This window comes from Hippocampus guttulatus, chromosome 13 (genome assembly GCF_054856545.1).
Source record: "Hippocampus guttulatus isolate MCC_2025c chromosome 13, RoL_Hgut_1.0, whole genome shotgun sequence".
Classification (NCBI taxonomy): domain Eukaryota; kingdom Metazoa; phylum Chordata; class Actinopteri; order Syngnathiformes; family Syngnathidae; genus Hippocampus; species Hippocampus guttulatus.
Window position 1 is genome coordinate 3,707,371 of NC_141273.1, and position 25,288 is coordinate 3,732,658.

General features: G+C 40.6%; 3 protein-coding genes across 6 annotated transcripts in view; 1 reads left to right on the forward strand and 2 right to left on the reverse strand.

Annotated features, from left to right (window-relative positions):
- Positions 1–370: 370 nt before the first annotated feature.
- On the reverse strand, positions 371–5,564 carry slc66a3 (solute carrier family 66 member 3). The gene is made up of 7 exons (XM_086127082.1): positions 5,316–5,564; positions 3,026–3,108; positions 2,828–2,897; positions 2,696–2,753; positions 1,471–1,591; positions 1,330–1,371; positions 371–765 (listed from the first exon to the last, which is right to left on the reverse strand). The coding sequence occupies exons 1-7, from the start codon at positions 5,459–5,461 to the stop codon at positions 665–667; spliced, it is 621 nt and encodes a 206-aa protein (XP_085983208.1). The 5' UTR covers positions 5,462–5,564; the 3' UTR covers positions 371–664.
- Positions 5,565–5,605: 41 nt separating this feature from the next.
- Positions 5,606–8,084, reverse strand: cimip5 (ciliary microtubule inner protein 5). The gene is made up of 3 exons (XM_086127083.1): positions 7,748–8,084; positions 7,642–7,681; positions 5,606–6,309 (listed from the first exon to the last, which is right to left on the reverse strand). Exons 1-3 carry the CDS (start codon positions 7,972–7,974, stop codon positions 6,112–6,114), a joined length of 465 nt encoding a protein of 154 aa, XP_085983209.1. The 5' UTR covers positions 7,975–8,084; the 3' UTR covers positions 5,606–6,111.
- Positions 8,085–8,489: 405 nt separating this feature from the next.
- The window catches only part of LOC147195994 (CAP-Gly domain-containing linker protein 4), a 38,134-nt gene continuing 21,335 nt past the window's right edge, over positions 8,490–25,288 (forward strand). For 3 of the 4 annotated variants that reach the window (XM_086127514.1, XM_086127518.1, XM_086127516.1), the window contains exons 1-7: positions 9,954–10,055; positions 10,527–10,673; positions 11,433–11,572; positions 12,025–12,118; positions 12,275–12,436; positions 16,686–16,804; positions 24,650–24,895. In XM_086127514.1, the coding sequence (XP_085983640.1) occupies positions 10,016–10,055; positions 10,527–10,673; positions 11,433–11,572; positions 12,025–12,118; positions 12,275–12,436; positions 16,686–16,804; positions 24,650–24,895 (948 nt within the window). In that variant the 5' untranslated portion in view covers positions 9,954–10,015. Of the gene's footprint in view, positions 8,586–8,737; positions 8,833–9,953; positions 10,056–10,526; positions 10,674–11,432; positions 11,573–12,024; positions 12,119–12,274; positions 12,437–16,685; positions 16,805–24,649; positions 24,896–25,288 lie in introns of those variants that run through there. The other variant, XM_086127517.1, reaches the window with a different exon arrangement.

Here is a 25,288-nt window from a genome sequence, read left to right on the forward strand (position 1 = left end):
TTTAGATACCATGTTAGGAGGTTACTGAATCATCTTATTAGCTGGCAAGTACCCAGGTAGGTGAAATACCATTTCATGTTTTTTTGTGATGTGTCAGAGAATAACCATACCACACAATACATCGCGATGTTGGTCGTAGACACCCACCAACCACATTAAGTACATCTACAACAAGAGCTACATTAAACATGCAGTTTTGATTGACCCTGACAATGTGTTAAAGTGGTTATAAATTACACTTTGTTATACATAGAACGTAACTGAGCAAAAAGACCCCCCCCCGACCCCCTAAACAAAGTGCATTATTTTGTACAGGTAAATGTAGAATTTTCCCCATCAAGCGGTGTACACAAGAAGCATTACAAGGTAAGGCAGTAAAAGTTCTGGTTTATTTCAATACTGACTGTTTGGGAAAAAAACTGAACAAATACTGTCATTTATCCTGAGTTGAAAAGTGTCATGTTTGTACTTTCCCAGTACAAAACTATTTACAGCGTAATAAAACATTGGTGTGGGGTTTTTTTTTCTGCATTGGAATGTTCTGTTAAAAATAATAAAGGGAGTTAAAAGCACATTTTACAGGTCGAAAAACTGAAAAACAAAACGGATGTAACCAGTCAGGCTTTATCTTGCCGTAACGGAGGACCATTGCTCTCTAAAGTGCTCAGTCTTCTTTGATGGTACTGTGCCTGTGTCTTCTGTAATGGAGCACGCTGAGAAGCACCCACAGGTTCAGCAAGGTCATGACAACGAACCGCACCAGAACTGCATGCAGAAACGGAGTTGGTGTTAGATATATACACACACACACACACACACACTTTACAATTATTTTTATTTTGAAAATTGGTCAAGGGGTCACCGAAGAATGTGGTTGCGGACGCCGGTTGCTCCTCCCTCTATTCGATCCTCACAAACCCAGACGCATTAAATGTACGATGTTTGCTTTATTTATATATATTTTCCGTTTACATATTGAAATTCTGGCAACTTCTACATCATGGAAAATACGAGTACAAAAATGTCTTCATATTTTCAGTGTTTCATATTTTGTTTTCTTCAAAAATTATTACTTTTTAATATGGCCATATTGGCACCCATGTGGCGAAAAGACGTTTCATGTTGATGCACGAGAGAAGGTTTCCATGCGTGCCGAACAAAGAGCATATATAGTACACACAATAACAGATTGACAAAAGGCAAACAAAAATGATGAAAGGAAAATTAAAAAGTAAGTCAGACTTTAAAAAAAAAAACAAGCGATTACTGTCATCCTTTTTTTGGATTACATAAGCAGCCATGATCTAGGATACACCGCAATGCATTTACCTTGCGCGTCTCCAGTTGTTGCTATGGTCGTGTAAATCCGAGCTGAAAAGAGATGCATAGTGATTGATCGTATCGAATATCCAATCAGTCATGAGCAGCTAAAATGCTTATTTACAAAATCTCTCCACAGATTTGCCTTACTTGCACATGTGAATGTGGCCAGCGCCCAAGTGAGGGCGCTCACCTGTCCAGCATCCTTTGACCTCCACAGACACTGCAGCTGGGCAAACTTGCTAGCTGCACTGATAAATGTGCACAAGCTCTGAGAAGAGAAGGTCAAACACAAGTCAACAGAACGAACAATATACAATGTGTAAAAATAGAAAATACACTATATGAAAAGAAATCACACATTCATACCCACACTGGAGGATTTCCACAACGTACATCCAGTACAAGTTCAATGTCCAGTTTTGTTCTATCATTTAGTTGGTGTTTACAACAACGCCCTCCATGCCCGATTTACAGCAAACATCGGCTACGCTTAAAATATCAAAATTTATACCGTCCCTGCAATTTGTACTCATTGTTCTACTGAGACTGTACAATATGGACTATGTTGGCACATTTATATGTTCATGATTACAATGTGTTAAGTTTCTCTCATGTGCACTATGGAACTGGTATTGCTACATGTTCCCCATGTCAAGAGATTTCAGTTTCATACACTGTACAAATTGGGCGTATTTATAAATCATATGTAATTATGTATCACAATCAATATTATACTTCCCCCTTACATGCAACGTGTTCATCTTCATTGTTTTCTTGATGAGGTTAGATTTAAATTACCAGTAATCAAATATGCAAGTAATCTTCATTGCTGTAAAGCTACAATGTCTACAGCAACATTTTATCTGCCGATCCTATGGAAAGATGCAATCAAACCGTTTTGGAGATTCCTCATCAAATTAATTACAACTTCAGCGACGGCCCGGTGGTCCAGTGGTTGACACGTTGACCTCACAGTGCAGAGGTACCGGGTTCAATTCCAACTCCGGCCTCCCTGTGTGGAGTTTGCATGTTCTCCCCGGGCCTGCGTGGGTTTTCTCCGGGTTCTGCGGTTTCCTCCCACATTCCAAAAACTTGCACGGCAGGCTGATTGAACACTGGAAATTGTCCCTAAGTGTGAGTGTGAGCGTGGATGGTTGTTTGTCTGGTTCGTGCCCTGCGAGATTGGCTGGCAACCGGTTCAAGGTGTCCCCCGCCTACTGCCCGAAGACGGCTGAGATAGGCTCCAGCACCCCCCGCGACCCTTGTGAGGATAAAGCGGATCGGAAAATGGATGGATGGATAAAATTTAACATAAACCTCCGTTTCTGCTGACAAACGACACCCACAGCAGTCACAAGCATATCTTAATTACCATTGCAAAATCAATGATCCATTTTTCCACCGTGAGGACCCGCCAACCCACGACAAAGCTGAATGTGTGACATTAAGGCACATGACGCAAAGATAACGAACGATTTCAAAAGAGACCGTGGCGGAAGGATACACAACGCCGTACTTGAGGCTGTCCTGCAGTCGGCCGTCGTAGAGAAGAATCAAGAGCAGAAGAACCACATCTGAGGAGACAAAACATTCCTATTCAATTTTTAACAACAAAAACAACAACAACAAAATAGCATTTTGTGCACTACATCCAATACCAAATGAACACAGATTTAGACAGACAGCAGAAGTGTGGCCTCACCTTGCGCAATGAGAATCGGATATTCCAGATAAGTTGGAGATGGGTAGTCATAATACACCTGGTAGGTAACAAACACAACATACCTGTGAAGTAGATGAGAAGTGAAAGTTGGCGACTGAGCCGCTTGATAGTCAGGATGGATGAGAGAAGCAGTGATGTTATGCAAACGGTCAATCGCGTGACAAAAAGAGAAAATCAAAAAAATATAAATCCACATTTCACATGTAGCCGAGCATGATGATCATTCTGCTATTTAAACGCCGCTGGCATGATTTGAGGGACGCCTGCGCAATCTGGTGAGATCCAACGTAAGGGCTGTCAAAATGACAAATGGATCAAATTTCAAATGGATCTCATTAGATGGTGTCATGTTGTGCCCACATATTATTTTCTATAGTTTGAGTTGATGTTTTACCACATGATCATGCATGCAGCAACATGTTAGTGCCGTCATTTTTTTTAATGGGCAGCCATTCAAGATGGAAAAAGAAAATGCTAAGTATACTACAGATGAAATTTGACATGTGACATCACGGTGATAGTCAACGTTCACACAAGCTTGTGCCCATTCGACTTAACTTGATTGTAAGCAAATAAAACAATCAACAAACCTCCCTATTTTATTGCGTCAATAATGACATCACCGAACTGCGCAAAACTCTTCAACCGCCACTAAGCTTTAACGGCTGCAAGTCATTTCCATAAAGTCCACAGCAAATATTAGGAGAGATGCGGAAAACCGTCCGGTGTTGCTGAGTGAAAACAATTGGGTCCAAATATCTCCAGAGTTGATGCACTGGCAGTTTAAGAAAATGCTTCATTTCAGTTGCTGCTGTTGAGTGGCTCAATCACCACTTAAAAGGTTTGGGGGGCATGTAAATTTTCACCCCCCCCCCCCCCCCCATGCATCTTTGAATGCATTTTTCTCCTAAGAAAGAAAATCACATTTCAAAAATGTTATGTTATGTTTACATAAAGACACTAATCATGTTATTTCTCCCAATAATTAGGAAAAAACACCTCACATTTTCAAATGAACAGGCTCGTGAGCTACTCGTAAGGTCCTTGGGGGCTACCTGGTGCATGTGGGCACCACGTTGCTGACCCCTGCTATAGGTTCATCATTAATTGCAAAGGTACACTTTTCTTCTCCTGGCATCCATCCTGCATAACCGACTCACTGAACAAAATGCACTTTGCATGTCAAAATTTCAGTAAGTGCTTATTGTAAAGTGCTTATCAATATAGTTTCACACTACTTCAAGTCTTTTTTTTTAAACTCCAAGTAAAAATAAAATTCAGAAATATAAAATGTCATGCTTGGTCAGGTCGGCAGTAATTTTTGATTCCCTGTGCAATATTAAATATTTACCTTTTTTTTTTGACACTGCAGCATGCAATGTAACAGTAGCTCTCACTTACCACATCAGAGGCTTTTGACACTAAAGGAAATGAAATAAACTGAAGTGAGTCAAATGACAATGCCCTAATAACATGGCTCAACACCACACTTCAGTTTCCCTTTAACATCACGCAACACTGGTGTTAAGAATACCTGACACCTAATCCAAGCCAGTCGGAGACTTGTATTGTGTATGGCAAAAGAGAAGAGGATGCTGCTACATTAGCACTGACTTATTTGACATTTGCAGAAAACTAAAGAGGATATTGTGCAGAAACTGAACTTAAATTGCATTATTTTAATTTGAGATACTTTATCTTTTCAGAAGGCTGCTGTTGTATTTTTTCGGTTGTCTGCGTTTGAATTGCACTCAGTCTGTTGCCCAGATTAAGGGGGAGGGGGGGGGCGGTTGTATTGTATTCCTGAGGATTGAAGATAACTGCATTTTATTTTTATGGGGAGGTCTGAAATTAAAGGAGACCTTTTGTGCATGCTCCATTTTATTGTTGTTGTATCCTCACAAATTAAAAAAGACATCAAAAATCTGATTCCGTTATTGAAATTCTATAATTTTAATAATGAATTAAATGAAAGTTACAGCAGACTAGTCACGTGGTGAGTTAATCTGTCCAGTGCCTATCCTGCACCACGTTACAAAAATATGCATGTTAGGTTCATTGAAGACTATAAATTGCGTGACATGTGAATATTGGTGCAAATGGTTACGTGGAACGTTGACACGTATTATTAAAAACATCTCCAAAAACAAGCGCTGCTTCAAAATAATAGGGACCATTGCTTTAGTTTATAACATCAATGACGCTGTGCATAAATATGCACAAAACACAACCGCTTGCAAAAAAGGCACATTACAATATCGTCACTCACCCCACAAGTTCGAGCACAAGACTTTTGAGGCTGATTCCAGTTGTGGATTTAGCTCGCAACAGTACGAAGATCTGTGGAAACTTCAGCACCATGCACACCAACAATGTAGAAACATTGGCAAGGTGTAACAAAGTGTCAGACTGCATATTGTTTAATGGTTACAATTCCAAAATCTGACCTATATAAGCATCAACGAGACGCTGCTCGAGGGACCCTATTGCTGGTTTCGGACAACATAATTTCCGTTGCTGCATGTCAAAATAAAATACAAATGGTCTCAGTCACCGCGCTTTTCGACAAACGTTGCAATGGATGCTTTTATTGTGAAAGAAGATTCCTCTCGCCTCCTTTAGGCAAACTGTTTCCGTCACTGGCAAACGCTACACTGTACTTCCGTACACTTATTACTTCAATTCAGTAGAGGAAGATGTATTTTCCGAAGGTACGATATTGGACAAATATAATACAATGACATAAAACAAACACGAGAGTCTGAAACACGAGTTTCATAATTTGAAACTCTTGGATTCCAAAGGCATGTCTAACCGAGAAAAACAATTACATTCAGGAGTAGATGCATGGCATTAAAGACGTTAGTTTGACCAATATTTGTCTTGTTATAAAATTGTCTTTGAGTGAATACAACATATGCATTACTTGCAAAACAATGCATGCTTCTTATGCAGTTATGGCAAGTTGATAAGCTCGCAAAACGCAACTGAGCACCATGCAAAGAGAGTAATATCAGATCTTGGTCTACTCATGCGTCAAGAGGGGTGAATATAAAATGACGTATCTAGCATGACATCATCTCCGGATCCTGTTTGCATTTGTGATGGCTTGCAGACCTGGATAAAAGTCGGTCTAGTCTAATCAGTTCAAGTCCCAGTGGCGTCGACAATCGGCTTCCAAATATTTGATTAGTTGTGTTGGGGGCACAATCCGACAAGAGTGATGAATTGTCAGGTAAAGGTTCTTCTGTCTTCAGCTCTCCCTACAAACATACAGCAGATAAAAAAACAACATCAATTTGTTTTTTGCAAACATATACAGTACTGCATAGTCAAAACTCCAACGGCAAAGGCCCCTGCAGTATGTTGCATCGAGCAAAATGTAACCAAAATCTAACACTTAGCAAAATGGATGCGTTGCAATTTTAAATACTGTATTTTAATTTTTTAAAACGCGAAAGATTAATGTTTGATAAGTATGCGCTTACTGCTCTTATAGTGTGTAGTGTATTCAAATGACCAAGTGGCCATAAGACGGTGCCAAAGTCATCTCAATTATAAAGCTGTCCAAATAACGAACCTCAGTTCACTTCAACCTAGTTCCTTGAGACAAAGACGCCACCAGATGGTGCCTGAAGTAACGCTTTTATTGTTTTGGCCGTAAAACTAACTGATCAAATAATGGAGGATAGGTTCCCCAATGTCCCCAAAAACATCACAGTGAAAATGACAAGAAGAGTATGCAACCACTCTATTGTCCCCAGATAAGCTAACAGTTAGTGTAGCTTCTTCTATTGCTTCTTGTACTGTTACTCTTTTTCTTTCTATTTGAGTTTCTGACCAATGGCACCATGCTGGCTCTAACCGGTGAGTCATCTACTTTAAGGGAAGAGATCACAATCGGCAATGGGTAAAACTGAGAACAGTGGCAAATAACAAACAAATGTTATTGTTAACAAACAAAATTAATGTTTCGCATTGGCCAGGTCCAAGTCCGAATTTGAATCCAGTAGAGATGTTGTGGTGTGACCTTAAATGGGCAGTTCATGCTAGAAAACCCTCTAATAAGGCGGCGTTGAAGAAATTCTGCGAAGAAGGGTGGGCCAAAATTCCTCCAGAGCAATGTGAAAGACTCATCACCAATTATCGCAAACGATTGATTTTAGTTATTGCTGCCAAAGGTGGTACAACCCATTATTAGGTTCAGGGGTCAATTACTTTTTCATATAGTGACAGGTAGGTTTGTATTTACTTTGTGTCGAACTAAATTAAATTGGCATTGAATGTGTTTTGTATTTCCTTGGGTCGTCTCTGTGTGATATTAAAATTGGTTTGATGAACTGAAATCTTTGTGTGTGATACATAGGCAAAGAAACAGAAATCGGGAAGGGGGCAAATACTTTTTTACGACACTGTGCGTTCATTTAACAAAACCTTCCTCAACACGGATACTTTTAGACGAGTTATTTGACTGATGGTTTTGATTTGGAGAGACATTAGGATATTTATAAAATTCATAACAAAGTACATTGCTCTGGACCATGTTTATTTTTTCTGAGACTTATTCATTTATACTGAACAATGAACACACTTACCAACTGGTCGTAATTCCGCAAGAAACTCCAGTTCTTGTCCCTGTGAATGCAGTCGTCATGCATTGTTGATTACTCGATCTTTATGGCGCGATGAGAGGGAACTCACCATTCCAGCACTGCTCTCCTTTCACTCCACACCATTTCTCTCCACGCTTGGTCGTGCTTGACGGGATCACTCGCGTCTGCATCCCGCGTCGAGGAGGACGTCGTGTCTCTAGCCCTCTTCAGACATTTGGCCGCGGATTCTTGCTTTGTTATCGGCCTGCTCCCTTTCGTTCGTTCCGGTAGCCGGTAGCCAGCAGATGACGCGCGTCTAAGATTGTTCAAGTCCATTTTGCTCAAGGATAAACATAAATAACTTATTTAGACCTGTATACACTGTCTTACTGCGGGCCCATTGTAAGTTAGGTCAGCTGACCGAAGTATCAAATCACGGCCCATACTTCCGCGTGTTTACGTTTCCATGGAAACGGAGAGTGCAGTACTGTATTTGATTGTACCTTGCATTTTAATTGGGCTTGAAAAATATTCTACTAATGATACAAAAAAACGATGTATACATACATGACACCATATATAATTTGAATTTGAATGTTTTTGAGCACAAACACACACACACACACGCACACGCACACGCGCGCGCGCCACTAGTTGAGCTTGCACCATTTGGAGGTCACATGAGCCGAAATCCAAAAGTTACTAGTAACAAGCCATGTCGCATTGTGAAGTATTGTTTGGTAGCAGCTTTATAATCCTTGCATTGTACTTGTGAGTTTTTGAGAGTTTCTGTTTTAATTTCGTTGCAGGATGTCAGAATAGCCCCCCATAGTACTGTACCTGTTTTAATGTGAACTGTGTTTACCACCACCTTTGATCTTGGGTTTTGAACGGGGTGAAATCGGGGAGGATGGGGCCACACCAGTTGTTTCTCTCCACTCCACAAGGTAATTTCAATTTACTCTTTTATTCTTTATCCTGAATTTTATACCCAGGGTATGAAATTCACGGATTACGTAATTACTCTGTACACTTATTTTTCACTTTTTCCTACACTGATGTTTAAACAGGCTTGAAAATCAAAACTTTTATTTTGAAGCCTGTCACCAAAACCCGGATGTTCCTTCCGTGCGCAGCGCTTTGAGATGTGACGTTCCAGTGGATAGCGCACATTAAAGAGGTGACTGTGTTAAGGTAAAATGGAAGATTTTACGTAACATTTTCTTTTGTGTAAAATAGACTGATTTATTTGTTCTGTGTGTCTATATTTAGATATTTTTAACGATTGGCCCAATATTACAGGTAGAGGCTATATCATGTGCGAAAATGAATATGAGATGCCACTCTTATCGCTTTTTTCATTTAGTTTAAATAGATTAGCTAAGCGTACAATGTCGGGTTTTTGACGACTTGCCCTTTCATGACTTGAATAATGTCAGACGTGATGTGGCATCACTCTCATCATTCAGGCTTCACTGGCATTTTAATTCGTGCTAGCCCGTCTAGCGTCCACTCACATCCACTTGTGACGTTTGACAGGACATACCAGAACCATTCGATCGAGTACAAAATAGAAGTGAAAACAAAAGTCTGCTAACTTCCGGCTGCCTCTTACTTTGACTTGAGTTGCACTGTGCACACAGATACACGAAAGAAGCGAAATGTACAGTATATGAACAAATTAAGAGCAGTCTCGAGAGCATGTTTTGATCGGGCGTGTCAGAATGGCAAATCTGAATCTGTGTTAACTAATAAGAAGTCAGTCTTATTGCATTCATGCAAAAAACAAAACAGAACAAAACATGTTTTAACACAGCACAGTGTACCGGTAATAGTGGTTAGCACCGCTGCCTCACACAATCGAGAGGCTCAGTGTCCCATCTGCTGTTCATTTGAACACCCCTATCCTCAAAAGAAGCTATTCAGAAGTGATGCTCAGTTAGACTGGTGTAACATGTCCAGAAAGAGACAGTCGCTGTATCAGGATATACGTTTTTGTTGCATGAGGTTTCAACTATTGTCTTCTGACCTCATAATCACATCTATACCATTGTACACTCTTACCAGTCACACTGCGCAGCCTAATTCTCTTCACTGTGGTTAACCAGTGACCTGAATTTGCAGCAGGGTCACAGTGCACAATACAGGTGGAAGTGGGAGTGACAGTCCAGACATGGACCGTCAGTAGTGGAACCACCTTAGGTCTTGAAAAGAGAGGAGGCTGTAAATCGAGCAGACTGTCGGGGGATTAGTGGGGTTTAATCGGAGGCACGGCTCGTGTTGTTGGTTTATACTCACTGTTTTCAAAGAAGCAACATTGTAGGACGTTTTGCTCAACAGTCTAGTGATTTAAGCATAGCTTGACCCGGATACTCATATGGAGTTCAGTGGGAAAGAGCATATAGCCAAACATCACAGTGAGTGTTAGTTGGGAAGATGTGTGTGCTGTCTCTGATTTAGGCCTCTGTGTTTTCTTAAAGTGCCACCTTTTACATTGTAATTTTTCTTTCTACTTTGCCATCTCCTTTTCCTTTTGCGATTAGTGTTCTTTTCCCCCCCATATACTTACATTGACTCTGCATCTGATAAACTACATGTGATCAAATTTTACACGTTTCCCACATGGCATACCTGTCAAGGTAACTTTGTCACGAGGGGGGCATGACTTTGGCACGATATTGCACGTGTCAGTATTCTTGATCTTCTGTAAGTTTGTGCTCAGTGCTTACTGTTAAACTTAATTGCAAATATGTGATGTTCTTCTGAAAGTGCCAGATCAACTGAAACATGAAATGAACTGCCGCTGTGCCAATGATGTCGTCGTCTTTTGCTTTCTTGAGATTAGACCCACTTAGGTCCTAAGAATAGGCCGTCTTATATTGTTCTAGCCGCTGGCCTTGAGAAGGAGATGACAAAGGAGGATGTTTCAGAGCCCGTGGAGGAAGATGCTTCTCTGGACTGCGTCACTACATTTTCTCCTCATCAGCATCCGGTCATCCATCAGGTGGCCTCTGCACCGATGCCTGACGACTGCGGTGAGGGCATACATGAATGCGCGCACTCATGATATGCTTTCTTTGAAATAGTTTACAGATCCTCAAATGAGATCATATGATTTTACAGGTAAAATAAAAATGCATTCCCCCATTTAGTCAAATAAAAACACAACTGGCAAAGCCCCCCTGTAAACACAAAGATCTTTCCTTAGAAAATTCAGGAAATGAACAGTATAAAATCACACACGGGCATGATAATTACATAAAATATTTTCTCAATTTGGTTAGGGCATTGTAATGTTTAGATACTATAAATGTATATTATCTGTGCACATGGATGGAGTTTAATATTACTGTAAAATGTGTGGGTTGGATCAGGAAGGGAATTCGTCATAAAGGCTCACAAAAAAAATCATGCAAGTGACTCTACAAAAAGTTGCGACATTGCCAAATTCAAACAAATATGTATTTTCAGTGGAGGTCAGATCCGCTGACCTAGTGTTAATACTGTAAGTAAACCGCCGTGGATCTTTTGGAAACTGTCAGCAGTACAAGAGAATCTCAGCTTTTGCCTTTCGATGCAAGTTGCGAAAGACAGGTTTCAGTCCCATATTTAAGACATTTATTGTCCATTTCTGCGGTGTAGCTGGTAAGACATTTTGTAGCTCAAACTGCCTTCGGAGAGGACATTCCCTATGAAAGATTTTTTTGTATTTTTTTTTATGGGGAAAATATATGGATTCAGCCAAAGTGATACTTACTGTCTTTGTTTGTGTTCTCCCCACCCACCATGGGCAGAATTCTCCTTCTTTGACCCCAGCGAGCCACAGTGCAGGGAGGTTCTGCAAGAGCCCACCACCAACATACCGGAACTGTTTGCTGTCCTTAGGCAGTGGGTTCCCCAGGTTCAGAAGAACATTGATCTGATTGGCAATGAGGTAATGCTGTAACCCTTTTTTTCTCCCCCCGCCCCAGCAACAAGCACACTAGCACAAGCACACACAGTTAAGCACACTAGTAGAACACTCGTGTCTTACTAGTGACATTTCTTTCCCACGACTGTATGACATTTCTGCACACTGGAAGGACAACTGTTGCACACTAGTGGCAGTAGACAACTCCAGTACATGTTGCTATTGAGGCGAAACTGTGCCCTAGTTGACATCTACATGCTACTTTTGCTCCAAGTGAAGTGCCAAGTGTTACCTCATGGAATTTTCTAATTGACAAGTGTGCAACAACACGCAATGAGTAGGTCATACTTTCTGTGACAATTTATTTTCTGCCTACTAGAAGGACAACTTTGGCATACAAGTCTGCACTTCTTGACAGCTGGTACAAGCTTTTCACTGACTCCACTGGTTTTTATCTTATATTATTTTTTGCCCAGATACTGAACAGAGGTTGTGGTGTAAATGATCGAGATGGTCTGACAGACATGAGCCTTCTGCACTACTGTTGCAAGGCGGGAGCCCCGGGCATTGGTTAGTATTGGCTACTGTTCATCGAATATCAAGGCAAAATTAGAAGTTTGTCTTTGTATGACGTGGTCACAAAAGCTGTTCAAATGGTATTTCCGCAGAACGCACTGCAAAGAGCTAACAATCACCACCCAAACTACTCCTGTTTTTGTTCTTTAGGTGATGCAGATACAGCTGCCGGTTTTGCCCGCCACCTTCTCGCACTGGGAGCCGATCCAAACCTCCGCTCCCGATGGACAAACATGAGGGCTCTGCATTACGCTGCCTACTTTGATGTGCCCCAGCTCATTCGAGTGGTATTGCAGGCCTCTCAACCTGGAGGTAAGACGAGGCGTGGCTGGTCGAGCCATCAAAATATGTCCCTCGCAATGAAGTGACATGCTGAATTGTCAAGAGTGAATGCAAATAACAGATGAGGACCGTGAAACAGTGCAAGAGCAGGTTTGTTTCCTTTCTGGATCCCAAGAGAACTGCCGTAAACCACATTTTGTTAGAGCGTACCACAATCGCGAGAGAAAGGCCACACACTCAGTTGTCATCCTCAGATTCACTAAGAGACACCACAAGATTAGACTTGTATAGCAGTGGAAACTTGAACATCTAATAAAAATGTTTTAAAAAGGCTGTTATCGCTAAGAAAGCTTGGCTCGTCCACTTTGACGATCCAACTGCAAAACATGCATTGAACTCACTGGTCCTGCGGAGGAGGTAAAAGTTAAAATAAGGAGCGAGACGTCAGATGCTAACAAATGTCTTCGAAGTTTAATCAGGACTTTTTCCATCGACTTTGGCCTTCCAATGTTCCGCTCATGTAAATGAACATCATGTCATCCATTAACCAACCACCACAAATGATGGGTCTTACCCATCATGCTGTACAATCGTTCACTTTCAATCCATCCATCCATCCATTCATTTCCCGATCCGCTTTATCCTGACAAGGGTTGCGGGGGGTTGGGGGGGGGGTGCTGGAGCCTATCCCAGCCGTCTTCGGGCAGGAGGCGGGGGGCACCCTGAACTGGTTGCCAGCCAATCGCAGGGCACACAGACAGTAGATACACAACCGTTCCTGCTCACGCTCACACCGAGGGACCATTTAGAGTGTTCATGTTTTTGGAAGGTGGGAGGAAACCGGAGTACCCGAAGAAAACCCACGCAGCCGTAGGGAGGACATGCAAACTCCCCACAGGAAGGCCGGCCGGCGCCCAAATCGAACCCTGCGCCTCTACACTGTGAGGCCGGCGTGATAAATTAGTCGACCACTGTGTCGCTGCTTGTAATCCCTTTGAGTTCAATTAAACACTGACATCTATGATGATTGTTTTTTTAACCCTGACAAAAATAATTGAAAGCAAAAAAAAGAATTTTAACTACCCAGCATTTTCAGAAGATCACATTCATGTCTTACCTCATACTCTTTCGCTGTGCATGCTGAGCCAAATACTTTCTTGACCTTGCGCTTAAATGTTTGCACTATCCCAAAAACGATGACAATCTAAAATTATAGTTATCAAGCCGGTCTCATTCCTTCTCAGTCATGGCATTCTCAGACAGAAACCTGTTGAAATGGTGATACTACAGATATCGATTGTCTGCCTTATTATACTGCCATGTATTCCTGTAGAAAGCACAAAAAGGAGGAGGACTTTCCTTATGTGTGTCTGATAGATTCAGTATCCATCCTGAAAATTCTGATATAGAGTGTGTCTATTGAAATGTCATCTTATCATCCCCTTTAAAGGGAAAAGCATTCACCTAACCTCAGCAGCTTTGAGTCTCTTTTCTCTATCTCGGATAGTAAAAGAAACACAAAATGTGGAGCATACCTGGAGATTTAACATTGATTTGTTTAAGTGTGAACCACCATCTAACTTAATGAACACACTCTCTTTATCTGTTCTCGTTTTATTTCTAGATTGTCATTTTCGTTCCCTTACAGTAGAGCTATCCTATTCATTTCTTAGATTTAGAAATTACAGGTTTTATTGGCATTTCTGATTGACTTCTTTCCGATTCTGCAGAACAAAAGAAACAATAGCTGCAATCATTTTTTATCCCTCGCAAATTAAATATTGCAAATTTGCTTCACAGAATTCGTAATCCTTTCGGTCCTTCATGTCTGTGGTTTCCTGGGATGATGTACAAAAGATGTTAATGAAGCCTAGACTAGCTATGCTATAATCACTGCAAATAAACATGAGTAACTCATCTAAAGGGAAATCTTGGATAATGGATTAGCTAAAAAAAACCTCTCATGTGAAAAATAAAACTACAGGTACAAAGAAAAGCTATTAGTCACCTAATAATTATGAAATTCATAAGAAACATGTAAAAAAAAAGCATATTATGCAAATAAATGTATTCAAGATTCAAGCGACATTTCTTTATTGTATAATTTATTATTTGCACATGGACAACTGATAACAAAATACAAATGGTATAAAACATAACCAGAACAAAGGGAGAAATTGTGCGGGCGAGAGCAGAAAACCCAGATAGGGCTCATAAAATCGACTTCACTTGTTTATATATGTCTTCATATCCAATAAATCCAGACAAAAGTGAAAATAAACTTACTATATTGAGGCCATTCAAGAGAAAAATATTTTAGGAATGTCAACCTGAATTTAAGTAAGTAGTGTATGTGTGTGTGTGTGTGGGGGGGGGGGGGGGGGGTGTCGAGTCAAACATGAACATTCAGGACATAACAGCCATTAACAGGATGTTAAGTCATCTTGGTACCTTGCCAATGAGTTGCTGAACGGAAAGCAAACTTCAGCGACTCGTCCTTCTGAGATGACAGGAAAGCAAGCGGCTCTTTGCGGCTCATGGGAGTTTTTTCTGGGACCATACCAGCTCTTCTTTGGCATCGAACAAAAAGGGGCCTGATGTGAACCTGTGTAGCCTTATTAAAAAAAAATTTTCTCATTCCCGTTTTAATCTTCCAAGTCCTGAAAAAGTAATATGGCTCTTGTAACAAATATTCTACTAAGTGCGCTTTGCTGCAACTGGTCCACCCAATCTCATCAGCAATAAGAGAAAATTGCCCCAGTTACCTTGATAACATATAGCATCTTTGTTTACCTAAATGGCGTTTCATTTAAAAAAAAAAAGTAGTATTCCTTTTTATCTTGGATCTAGTTTTATTTTTAACCTACATTAGTACTGTAATTCTCAGTGTGGTAGGAGTGCCACTAATGGTACACGGGCTCCCTCTAGTGGTTTGTGAGGGATTCATTGCCGAAGGACAGCTCACTTGTACTTTTTGTTACATTCGAATTTAATATTCTAGTTTACTATTTTTTTTTAATTCTCTTGAACTTTTATGTGCAATACATACGATAAATACTAATGCTCGAGTGGTTGACAAAAATATGAAAGATACTTTTCAGGAATAAAACCCCTGTTTTGTATATGATGAATGCTCAGGCCTGCAATGCTATGGCATTATTATGTTAATGATGGTGGTACTTGGAGAGTCAAGTATTTTTGAGGTGGTACTTGATGTATGAATTTGGAGAACCTTTGACCTACATAAACGACTTATCCCCTTATTATTTGCTGATGATACCAGTCTGCCATTAGTGATGATTTAAAATGTCTCAAAAAATTTGTAAACACTGAATTATGAGATAAACCCCACTTAAAACAAGAAGCCAAAATGTTCATTAATGGTCTTGACATTTCTCTACCACCTCGGACAAAGTTTCTTGGTGCATTATTGGATTAATGTCTCAACTGGAATAATCATGTTAATCTCGTAACCAAAAGATCAATGGAAATATTTGGTATAGTGAAAAAAGGTTTTCCCCTCATTCATCCACCTACTCATTTGAGTTTGTATCATAGTTCTTTTTTTTCCAGTCTACACTCTACCGACTACTGATAATCCAGAAGAGATTTTTAAAAACGATGCCTTTGTCGGGTGAATTTGAATCATCTTTACCTCTTTTTAGAAAATATTCAACTTGACTCTTTCATAAGATCATTGTTTTCCATTCCTGCTTGTTCACATAAATACATCAACAAAACTGTAAGCACAATTTCCTTTGCAAAGTTTCTTTGTCTTTTCATCTGACTTTGATTTGGACCCAATAAATTGTCATCTACCCAGAAGTCTTGTCATCAGCTCGGTATGACATTTAGAGGCCCAAAACTTTCAAACAACTTGGATCTCGCTTTGAGATCAATATCCTCCTCCATAGCCTTTAAAAAGTCATTGCAAACATATCAGAGTCTTCACATGAGTTCATTTTTCTTTTTCCTTCTCTGCCATTGTCATAAAATCAAAATTCATATAGGTGCAGTCAAAACATAACTGCCTCTGTTTGGGGAAAGTAATAGAATGGCATTGGAGCAAATACTTTTTGGAGCAACTCGACCCATCTAAACACATTGGTCTCGCCACAACAGATTTAAGTTCTTTTTCATTTCACTGTTTGAATTGGTGCTGACTTAAAATCATTTTGGTACCTACACAAAATCTTGATGAGTAGAGAAACAAGAAACATACTGCACAAAATTGAAAAGAAAGAAAAAAAACCCTTCTCCTCATTTCTGTTTCTCTAAGATGTAGATGCCACCTGTAGTGACTTTGACTTTGGCACCGCCCTGCACATTGCTGCGTCTAACCTGTGCACATCAGCTGTCTCATGTCTCTTGGAGCTGGGGGCCAATCCTGCTTTCAAAGTAAGCTACCGGGACCTCTGTGTCTACTTTTGTATTTTTCTACGTTAGTACAGTACAGTGTAGTTTTCCCACCATTCATTCAGTACAGTGCCATGTGAAAATGGGAAACTATGCGAGCAGACCGGTTGCCCAAGTATTTAACTCTTTTTCTATTCCCGTATTTTCCGCACTATAGGGCGCGCCGAAAAGTCGTCAATTTTCTTAAAAGCTCACCGAGCGCCCTAAAATCCGGTGCGTCTTTTGTATGGTCATTACGGTAATACATCGACTCCAAGATGGCTCTTTCCTGGAGACATGCTTCCAATGTTATAACTTACTGTTGGTTCAGTGAACTGCGTCGCTGCTTTATTAAATACGTTTTTGTTGCAGCTCCGAAAAAAGGAGAGCTGTGGTGTTCATTTTTTAAAAGAGTCTCAACAAATACAGGTACGTCTTTGTCTGCCTACGTGCCTTCTTCCGTTCGACTCGAGAGGCGTTCAAGACCGCCTCCGAAAAACGTAAACTAATGATTACTTCAACGAAACTACGAAAATTGAAAATAATACATCAAAACTGAAAAGCAAGCGAGGATATCACAAAATAAATTGTATAGCCACCCCTACAGAATTTATATTGTGATTTCATCATTTGTGAATACCCAACAAAGGAATAAATCACGACGACTGACATCTGACCGTAATAGTCGTGGTGCTGTGATCAAGGAAATATCAATGCGTTTTTCGGAGGCGGTCATGAATGCCTCTCGAGGTGAACGGAATAAGAGAAGGCACGGAGACGGACAAAGACTCACCTGCATTTGTTGAAAAAAGGAGAGTTGTGTTTTTTTTTTTTAAACGCAGACTTTATTAATGGTTTTCACAGTCTCAACAAATATAGGTACTGTACGTTTTTGTCCGTCTCCGTGCCTTCTTCCGTTCCACTCGAGAGGCGTTCATGGCCGCCTCCGAAAAACATAAATGAATTATTACTGAAACCACGAAGAAAATCAAGCGAGGAAATCACAAAATAAATTCTGTAGGGGGGATATAGAATGTATTTTGTGATTTCCTCACTTGATTTTCTGTTTTGATGCATTATTTTCAATTTTCGTAGTTTCATTTAAGTACAGTAATAGTTAATTTACATTTTTCAGAGGCGGTGATGAATGCCTCTCAAGTTGAACGGACGCCTCTCGAGTTGAATGGAAGGAGCGTAGCACCATCTAGTGGAGGCATTGTAGATTGCGCCTTATAATGTGAAGTGTCCAATGTATGAAAAAAAATTACAAAATAGCCATTCATTGAAGATGCGCCTCATAATCCAGTGCGTCTTTTAGTGCGGAAAATACGGTATTTCTTTGATCCTCTATAACTGCTTCAGAGAACAAAGTGTATGCAGAAAAGTGGTGAAGTTATTTTTGTTATTTTGACTTCAAAATGGCGCCGCGTGAGTGGCTGCCTTTCCAGCAGCTCCTATATTTTGTTGTTCTACTTCTTCCTTTCATAACTTTGCTGCTGTGAATCTAGAATTTCTCCATTGCGAGACTAATAAAGGTTTTCTTATCTTATCTTAATGAGGTATGTTGCCACCTTTCGATAAAATAATCAGAATAACTTTTTTTCCACCCCCACCATCTTGCTGCCCCTGAATGGCAAAGGCATACAGCAATTTTGTACACCGCATACCCTCATTACGGTTGTAGGTGTACTGGAGCCTGTCCCAGCTGACTTCAGGCGTGAGGGGCGGTAGCAAGGTTTTGGAATGTACGAGGAAAACAAAAATATGTTTTGAAATGTGATTGTTTTTGCTGAGTAGTTCGAGGATCACTTTTTTTGCCCCGGGGTAAATACAGACTTTTGGCAGTTTGGGGATTTATGTTATTTTATTTTTTTTTGCCATTATTCTTTCATTACTCAGCTTTGGGGCATGTTGATGGACAGCAATTTTCAGCCCCCCCCCCCCCCCCCGAGATTTCCAATCAAGTCTCCCGCTGGGTACGGCATCACATACAGTTGTTTCGAAACCGCTGTGTGTTATCATAGGCGTGTGCCTTGGTTCATTGTCATGTTGGGAGGTTTATTGGAAGGTGAATCTCGTTTGAGGTCCTTGACAAGGTAACTCTTTAAATGTTTTGTTTTGTTTTGTTTTATCCAGTATATGTCTGCACTTTCTGTACTTAGCAGTTCTGTAGCCGAGATTCACAGCATGAGGAGTGAAGTCGTGTCTGTTTTTCTTCCGCACACTTGAATTTAGGCCAAGTTCCCGTGGTTTTATCAGACCCCAACATCTCTCTAAAAGTGCGGAAGTTACGTGATGTCATCAGGGTCAGTTTGTGGTTGCTTGGCAGTTGTGGGAGTTGTGGTTCCAATTACAGTATGGGTGACCTCAACCACTGCCGGTCACTCGAACATTTGTTGAACAGATTCGTTTAGCAGATTCATCATGACCGCGTTTTCACAAACGCGATTGAGTTTGTCAATATGACATCATCATAGTCACTGAGCTGAATTGGAATCTGACTAGACCCCACGGCATAGAACTGTGTATTGTTTGTAGTGGTAAGCTTTTCTTTCTTTTTTTTACTCATATCAAATAACACTAACTATAGTGACTACGATTCTGGTTCTTCAAATAAACAAACACACAAAGGTGAAAAAAAAAAAAGAGAAAAAAGATCATGAAATGAATAAATAAAAAAAATACTGTCCTGCCAGTTACAGGCTCAGTGCTCAAAGACTTCTCTTTGACTGTTAGCATATGGTGGCAGTAATGGCTATACTTAACGATTTATGATATTTCAAGTCATTATTAATAATTATTCAATAAATGGAAAGTATAACTAATGCCGTAACATGACTTTATACCTATCAATCCGCTAATAGTTTTGTTCTATTCTGTTTGAAGGTCTGGCATCTTTACTGGAGCAATTTGTATCTTCGAAGGACTCTTAAAATTGACTCCACCGTATTTCATAGGGCAACATTTTCCGCCCCGCTTGTTTGTAATACAAATTGCAGTCTATTAAAAATTGAACTCGTTTTTTGTAACAGTCGTAAAACACAGAAAATGCTGATCCCAACTCTTTAGAACTGAAATTTGCATCATAAAACTCTTTTGTGTGATCAACCATGCAAAAGCCAAGTCCTCTGTTGATGATCTCGTAAATCAAGTACGTATTTTTATTCCTCACACCGAAGAGCTGAAAGCATTCCTAAATTATTTGATTTATTCATTTTTTAAAGTATTGAATTATTCTGCGATTGGCTGGCAACTGGGATAGGCTCCACCCCCCGCGACCCTTGCGAGGATAAAGCGGATTGGAAAATGAATGGATGGACATTGAATTATTTTGAAATCCTTAGCATTTACCGGTAATTAATTCCGAAAGGGTGGCATCACTTTATTGAAATAACAGATTATTAAAGTTCTACGGTTGGCTTTTACAGCCAGACCACAGATGTTCACGATAACACATGACCACAAAATAGACTCTTGGCAAAATTTCGCGTTCTGTCGTATTGCTCATTGTAAAAACGTAATTTAGTATCAACTCTTTCAGGGCTCACAATTATGTGTAGATACTGTCGTGTTTCTTTTTGTGTTCTTTTTGTTTTATTGTTGGATGCTGCTGAAAATGTTTAGCATTGCCTTATTTTATAAAATAATTGTTGTTAATTAAAAAAAAACAATGTTACCGTTGAATCATTTGAATGTTATGACAAGTGTTGCCAGCTATTGTAATGTTGACATGAAATAATTTTTGCATGTGTTCCTTTTGCTCATTTATATTCAAATGATTCAAGCCATAAATTGACAACTGCTGTCATTTTGAAATTCATTTTCATCTGTGCTGTATGTTGCACATACAGCGCATTTGACAATAAAGTTGTACTTGACTTGACTTGAAATAGGAAGACATGATCCTCAACCATGCACCAACTCTCCACTAGCTGTCACCAAAGCACTTTGTGCTGTAATCAGGAAAATCCCTCATTCCAATCTGCAGCGTTTTTTTTTAAATTCTTCTCACCAACGTTACAAACCATGTGAGGAAGGTTGATGTTTGAAAATCTTAATATAGAGAGAGAGGGGGTTAGTACATCGAACAGTGGAGGATATGAGGCCAGTGTTGCAGCAAACAAAATCATAATTTGTGGAAGTGAAATGCTCTTAACACATTGTGTAGGCAAAAATGAGTTCGGCCCAATTACCCCGACTTCTATTGTCACTCCTCTCCACTTATTAACATCATTAACTAGCGGAATGTCACCCTAGAAATTATTTTAACCACTACTCCAAGGCTCACTGTTCATGCAATCATAAGCATCCTCTTTGTAATTTATTCAAGTAGGATTCTATTTATTTATTTTCCCTGAATCCAAGCCCAGCAGGATGACGATAATAATGCAACTATGTTGCCACTTGCTCATGACGTTTCCTGTTTTGGTTAATAATAGGCATTATCCATGGATAATTTCACCCCAATTTTCGATGCTGTTTATCCGCCAGCAGACTTAGTGCACACAGTCACCCACATCACACCCCGAGAGCACCTTTGGCTTTTATTACAACACTCAGTCTTTTTGGGGGAGAAAACTGGAGTCTGTCGGTGTGGCACATCTTGATATATTTGCCTAATCCTCTTTGCAAAAGGCTCCAAATCTATCCATTCGCAGGGGGCACAACTCCTGTGCACAGCCCTCTTCAGATCACCCCGCATATTTAAAGTCATCAGAATAAGAATCATCTTTATTGACCAAGTATGTAGAACACACAAGGAATTTGTCTCCAGTAGTGCAGGCTACACTCGTAGTGCAATAACAAGCAACTCCGAAAAACAAGGACAAGACATATACAGTAAGTATCCAAAGACTTTCCGTAATGTCATGGTACCGTCGTGCAGTGGGACTACCCAATGGCAGCTGTGCGACAATGTGCAGAGTCATTGAGCAGAGATGAAGCGATCAGTGGTGCAATACAGTACTATGACGGTTGTGCAGTTGCCGCAGATAATCTTTGCGCCATTTTTCAAGTGACCAGTAGCAGTAATTGTCATAGAACTTTAGGAATGCAATTATACAGGAAGTCCTTGGGGGCGTTAAAGTGTCTGGTGCTGGGGAATATTGATCAACAAGTATGTACAGAGCTGGGGCTACAAGGATTATTGCGGTAATACTGTTCTACAGGGTTGCACAAAAATGCAAAGAGCCACTGTAGATTTGGGTCCGTGTTTGGGGAGTTAATGGCGAGAGGGAAGAAGCTGTTTGAAGGGGTCTGGATTGTGGCTGGGCCATTCTCCCTAATCATCTTTTGGTGAAACAATTCTTTCGTTGATTTGGACGCGTGCTTCGGATCGTTGTCACACTGAAAGGTGAAGCTCCTTTTCATCTTGAGCTTTCTAGCAGGAGTTAATGCTAACACGGAGTGGTATTTGGAATTGTTCAAAGGTCAACGGTGGAGAACAGAAATCTGGAATTGTTTTCATTAACTTTGATGAGATTTGAAAAATAAGATGCTCTTGCTTGTTTGACTGTTTTATTGTTCACATATTTCACAGTGAACTGTAAGTTTACTTTTTCTCCACCTGCAATTTCTTTTTCATTTATTGATTGCATCATTTCTCCAAGGGGGTACAGTTTTTTATTTTTATAGTTTTTGTTGAAAGTGGTGCTACTGAGTTAAATGTTCATTTTAAATTCCTGTTAAAATTATCAACAATAAAATCACAGGGTGCAGGTAGAATGTTAGCAGGAGTGCTCTTTAGAATCTCCATAAAATTAGCAGCCAGCCCAGAAGTAAGGTCGCGTTTCCTCACTGTTCTCACCAGGGGCCTCCTGATGAATAAAACTACCGATTTTAAATCATACACGGTAGTGGTCTGACACACACTAATGGACAGGCCGTAGGTTCTGACCAGGTCCTGGGTGTGACCTCCGTTGTGAGTTGGCTATGAGGCATGCTGCTTAAAATCCAAGCAGTTTAAAAGGTTGAAAATTTCTCTGGACAGCGGGTCCGAGGTGTCGTCGACGTGCACATTAACCCTTTTCCTGCACCCTGTAACCTGCTAACATGATACGCCGTCCACTGTAGTAACCGCTGTCCCTGAAAGGGTTCAAATGGCCACTTATTAAAATTCTGTCAGAAGTAGTACGTTAAATCGATAAGAACTCTGAAGTCACTCCTAAAACAAAGGTCTGTAAACAGTGACACAGAGAAAAGGGGGATTGGTAAAAACAAGGGTATGATGTCCCAAAGATAAAATAACTGTTCAAAATTATTTCCTTTGACATAACAGGAGTTTTAAAAATGGATGCAGTGCCCCGGATGTATGGAAGCGTGGTTAAAATTAGGGTGACGGGGTGACGGACCGACAATGACAGTTTAGTTACGGTTTGAAGTAATGATGGACTGACGTTGACGGACGGGTGGCGTATTTACTAATAATGAATGACAGACTGGCAAAATTGACTGAGTTGCCCATCTCTCTTTATTCCGAACTGAAGCATCTGCTTGACTTTGCTCCGCAATGGTCAGCATTTGTTTTTCCCACACTTCCTCTACTATCAGCGATAGACAAAATAAGAATGTAACACTTGCGAGAGAGTGCCGACAGTATGTTTTTATGACTACTTGAGCTGACGCAAGTGTTGTAAAAATCAACACCAGACCCCTGAATAATGTGATCATGCACTGGAGGATTTATAGAGTACTGGTATAGTAACTTTTCTGTAATACGTGCCTGTGTCTCCCAGCTAATAATAGCATTATCTGTACAGCATGAAGGAGCACTATTGAGGGAATAAGGTTGGAGCCTGCAGTATGGGAAGTTCTGAAATTATATGTCATATAATTTTCATAGGCGGCCCGGTGGGCCAGTGGTTCGCGCGTCGAACTCACAGTGCAGAGGTTGTGGGTTCGATCCCGGCTATGGCCTTCCTGTGTGGAAGTTTGCATGTTCTCCCCATGCCTGCGTGGGTTTTCTTCAGGTACTCCGGTATCCTCCCACATTCCAAAAACATGCATGGCGGGCTGATTGAACACTGAAATTTTGAACAACCATCCACGCTCACACTCACACCAAGGAACAATCCATCCATTTTCCGAACCGCTTGATCCTCACTAGGGTCGCGGGGGGTGCTGGAGCCTATCCCAGCCGTCTTCGGGCAGTAGGCGGGGGACACCCTGAATCAGTTGCCAGCCAATCGCAGGGCACACAGAGACGAACAACCATTCGCGCCCATACTCACACCTAGGGACAATTTAGAGCGTCCAATCAGCCTGCCATGCATGTTTTTGGAATGTGGGAGGAAACCGGAGCACCCGGAGAAAACCCACGCAGGCCCGGGGAGAACATGCAAACTCCACACAGGGAGGCCAGAGCTGGAATTGAACCCGGTACCTCTGCACTGTGAAGCCGACGTGCTAACCACTGGACTACCGGGCCGCCCCCCTAGGTACAATTTAGACTCTAAATTGTGAGTGTGGATGGTTGTTCGTCTATGTCTGCCCTGCGATTTTCCGGTTCAGGGTGTCCCCCGCCTACTGCCCGAAGACGGCTGGGATAGGCTTCAGCACACCCCACGACCCTTGTGAGGAGAAAGCGGTTCAGAAAATGGATGGATATTATTTTCGTAGCCAGTTTAGCAAGTATCATCTCATCCTAATGTATACAAGGGATGAAAACAAGTTTGGCTAATTGAAGGTTGATGACATTTCCAAGAGTTGGCTCTCTTCAAGCATTTGTATTTCTCCGACATAATCCCAATTCAATCATAGAGATGATTTTTCTTCATAAATTCAATAATCTCTATGGATGATTTTTTAATGTAATAACTATATTTTGTCGTCTCTGGTCTTATATTACAGGATGATAAGGGACAGTACCCAGTTGATGTTGTTCCTGATCCTCTCAACATGCCCTTAGAGATGGCGGATGCTGCTGCTCTGGCCAAAGAGCTGCGGACTTTACTAAGAGTGGCTTTGCCACAGCCCAGCTCCTTGCCTTTAACATTGCAAGTCCAGACCCCTCCTGCTCTTTCCGAAAAAGCCCGGATAAAGCTCGCCTCCATGGGAATCCAACTCGGTGACCGTGTGGTGATAGCTGGGCAGAAGGTTTGTGCTTCGTCTTATTGAGTTAATTATTTTCTTAAAACTCAATCCTTGATGATAAAAGATTGTTTATGAACACCTTCTGAGGTGCAAGGAAAACTATTTCCTACTTGTAATGAGTGAGTTGTTGGTTAAAAAAAAAAGAAAAAAAGAAAAAGTTTAATTATGGTAAATCAGATTTCACTATTTTAGATTAGTTTATTGATTTAAAATTTCAAACATTTTGCTTCTCAATTAATACTTTTTGGAATGTTGTTTGCAGTAACCTTAACAACTTTTGGTTACCTTTGCAGCTGGTTGGTTAATGTGTTTGAAATAAGTGTTTGTTTCACGCAATACCAATTCCATCACTCCTTTTTTCAAAACAGTGAACCATAGTTACTGTTTGGGGGCTGC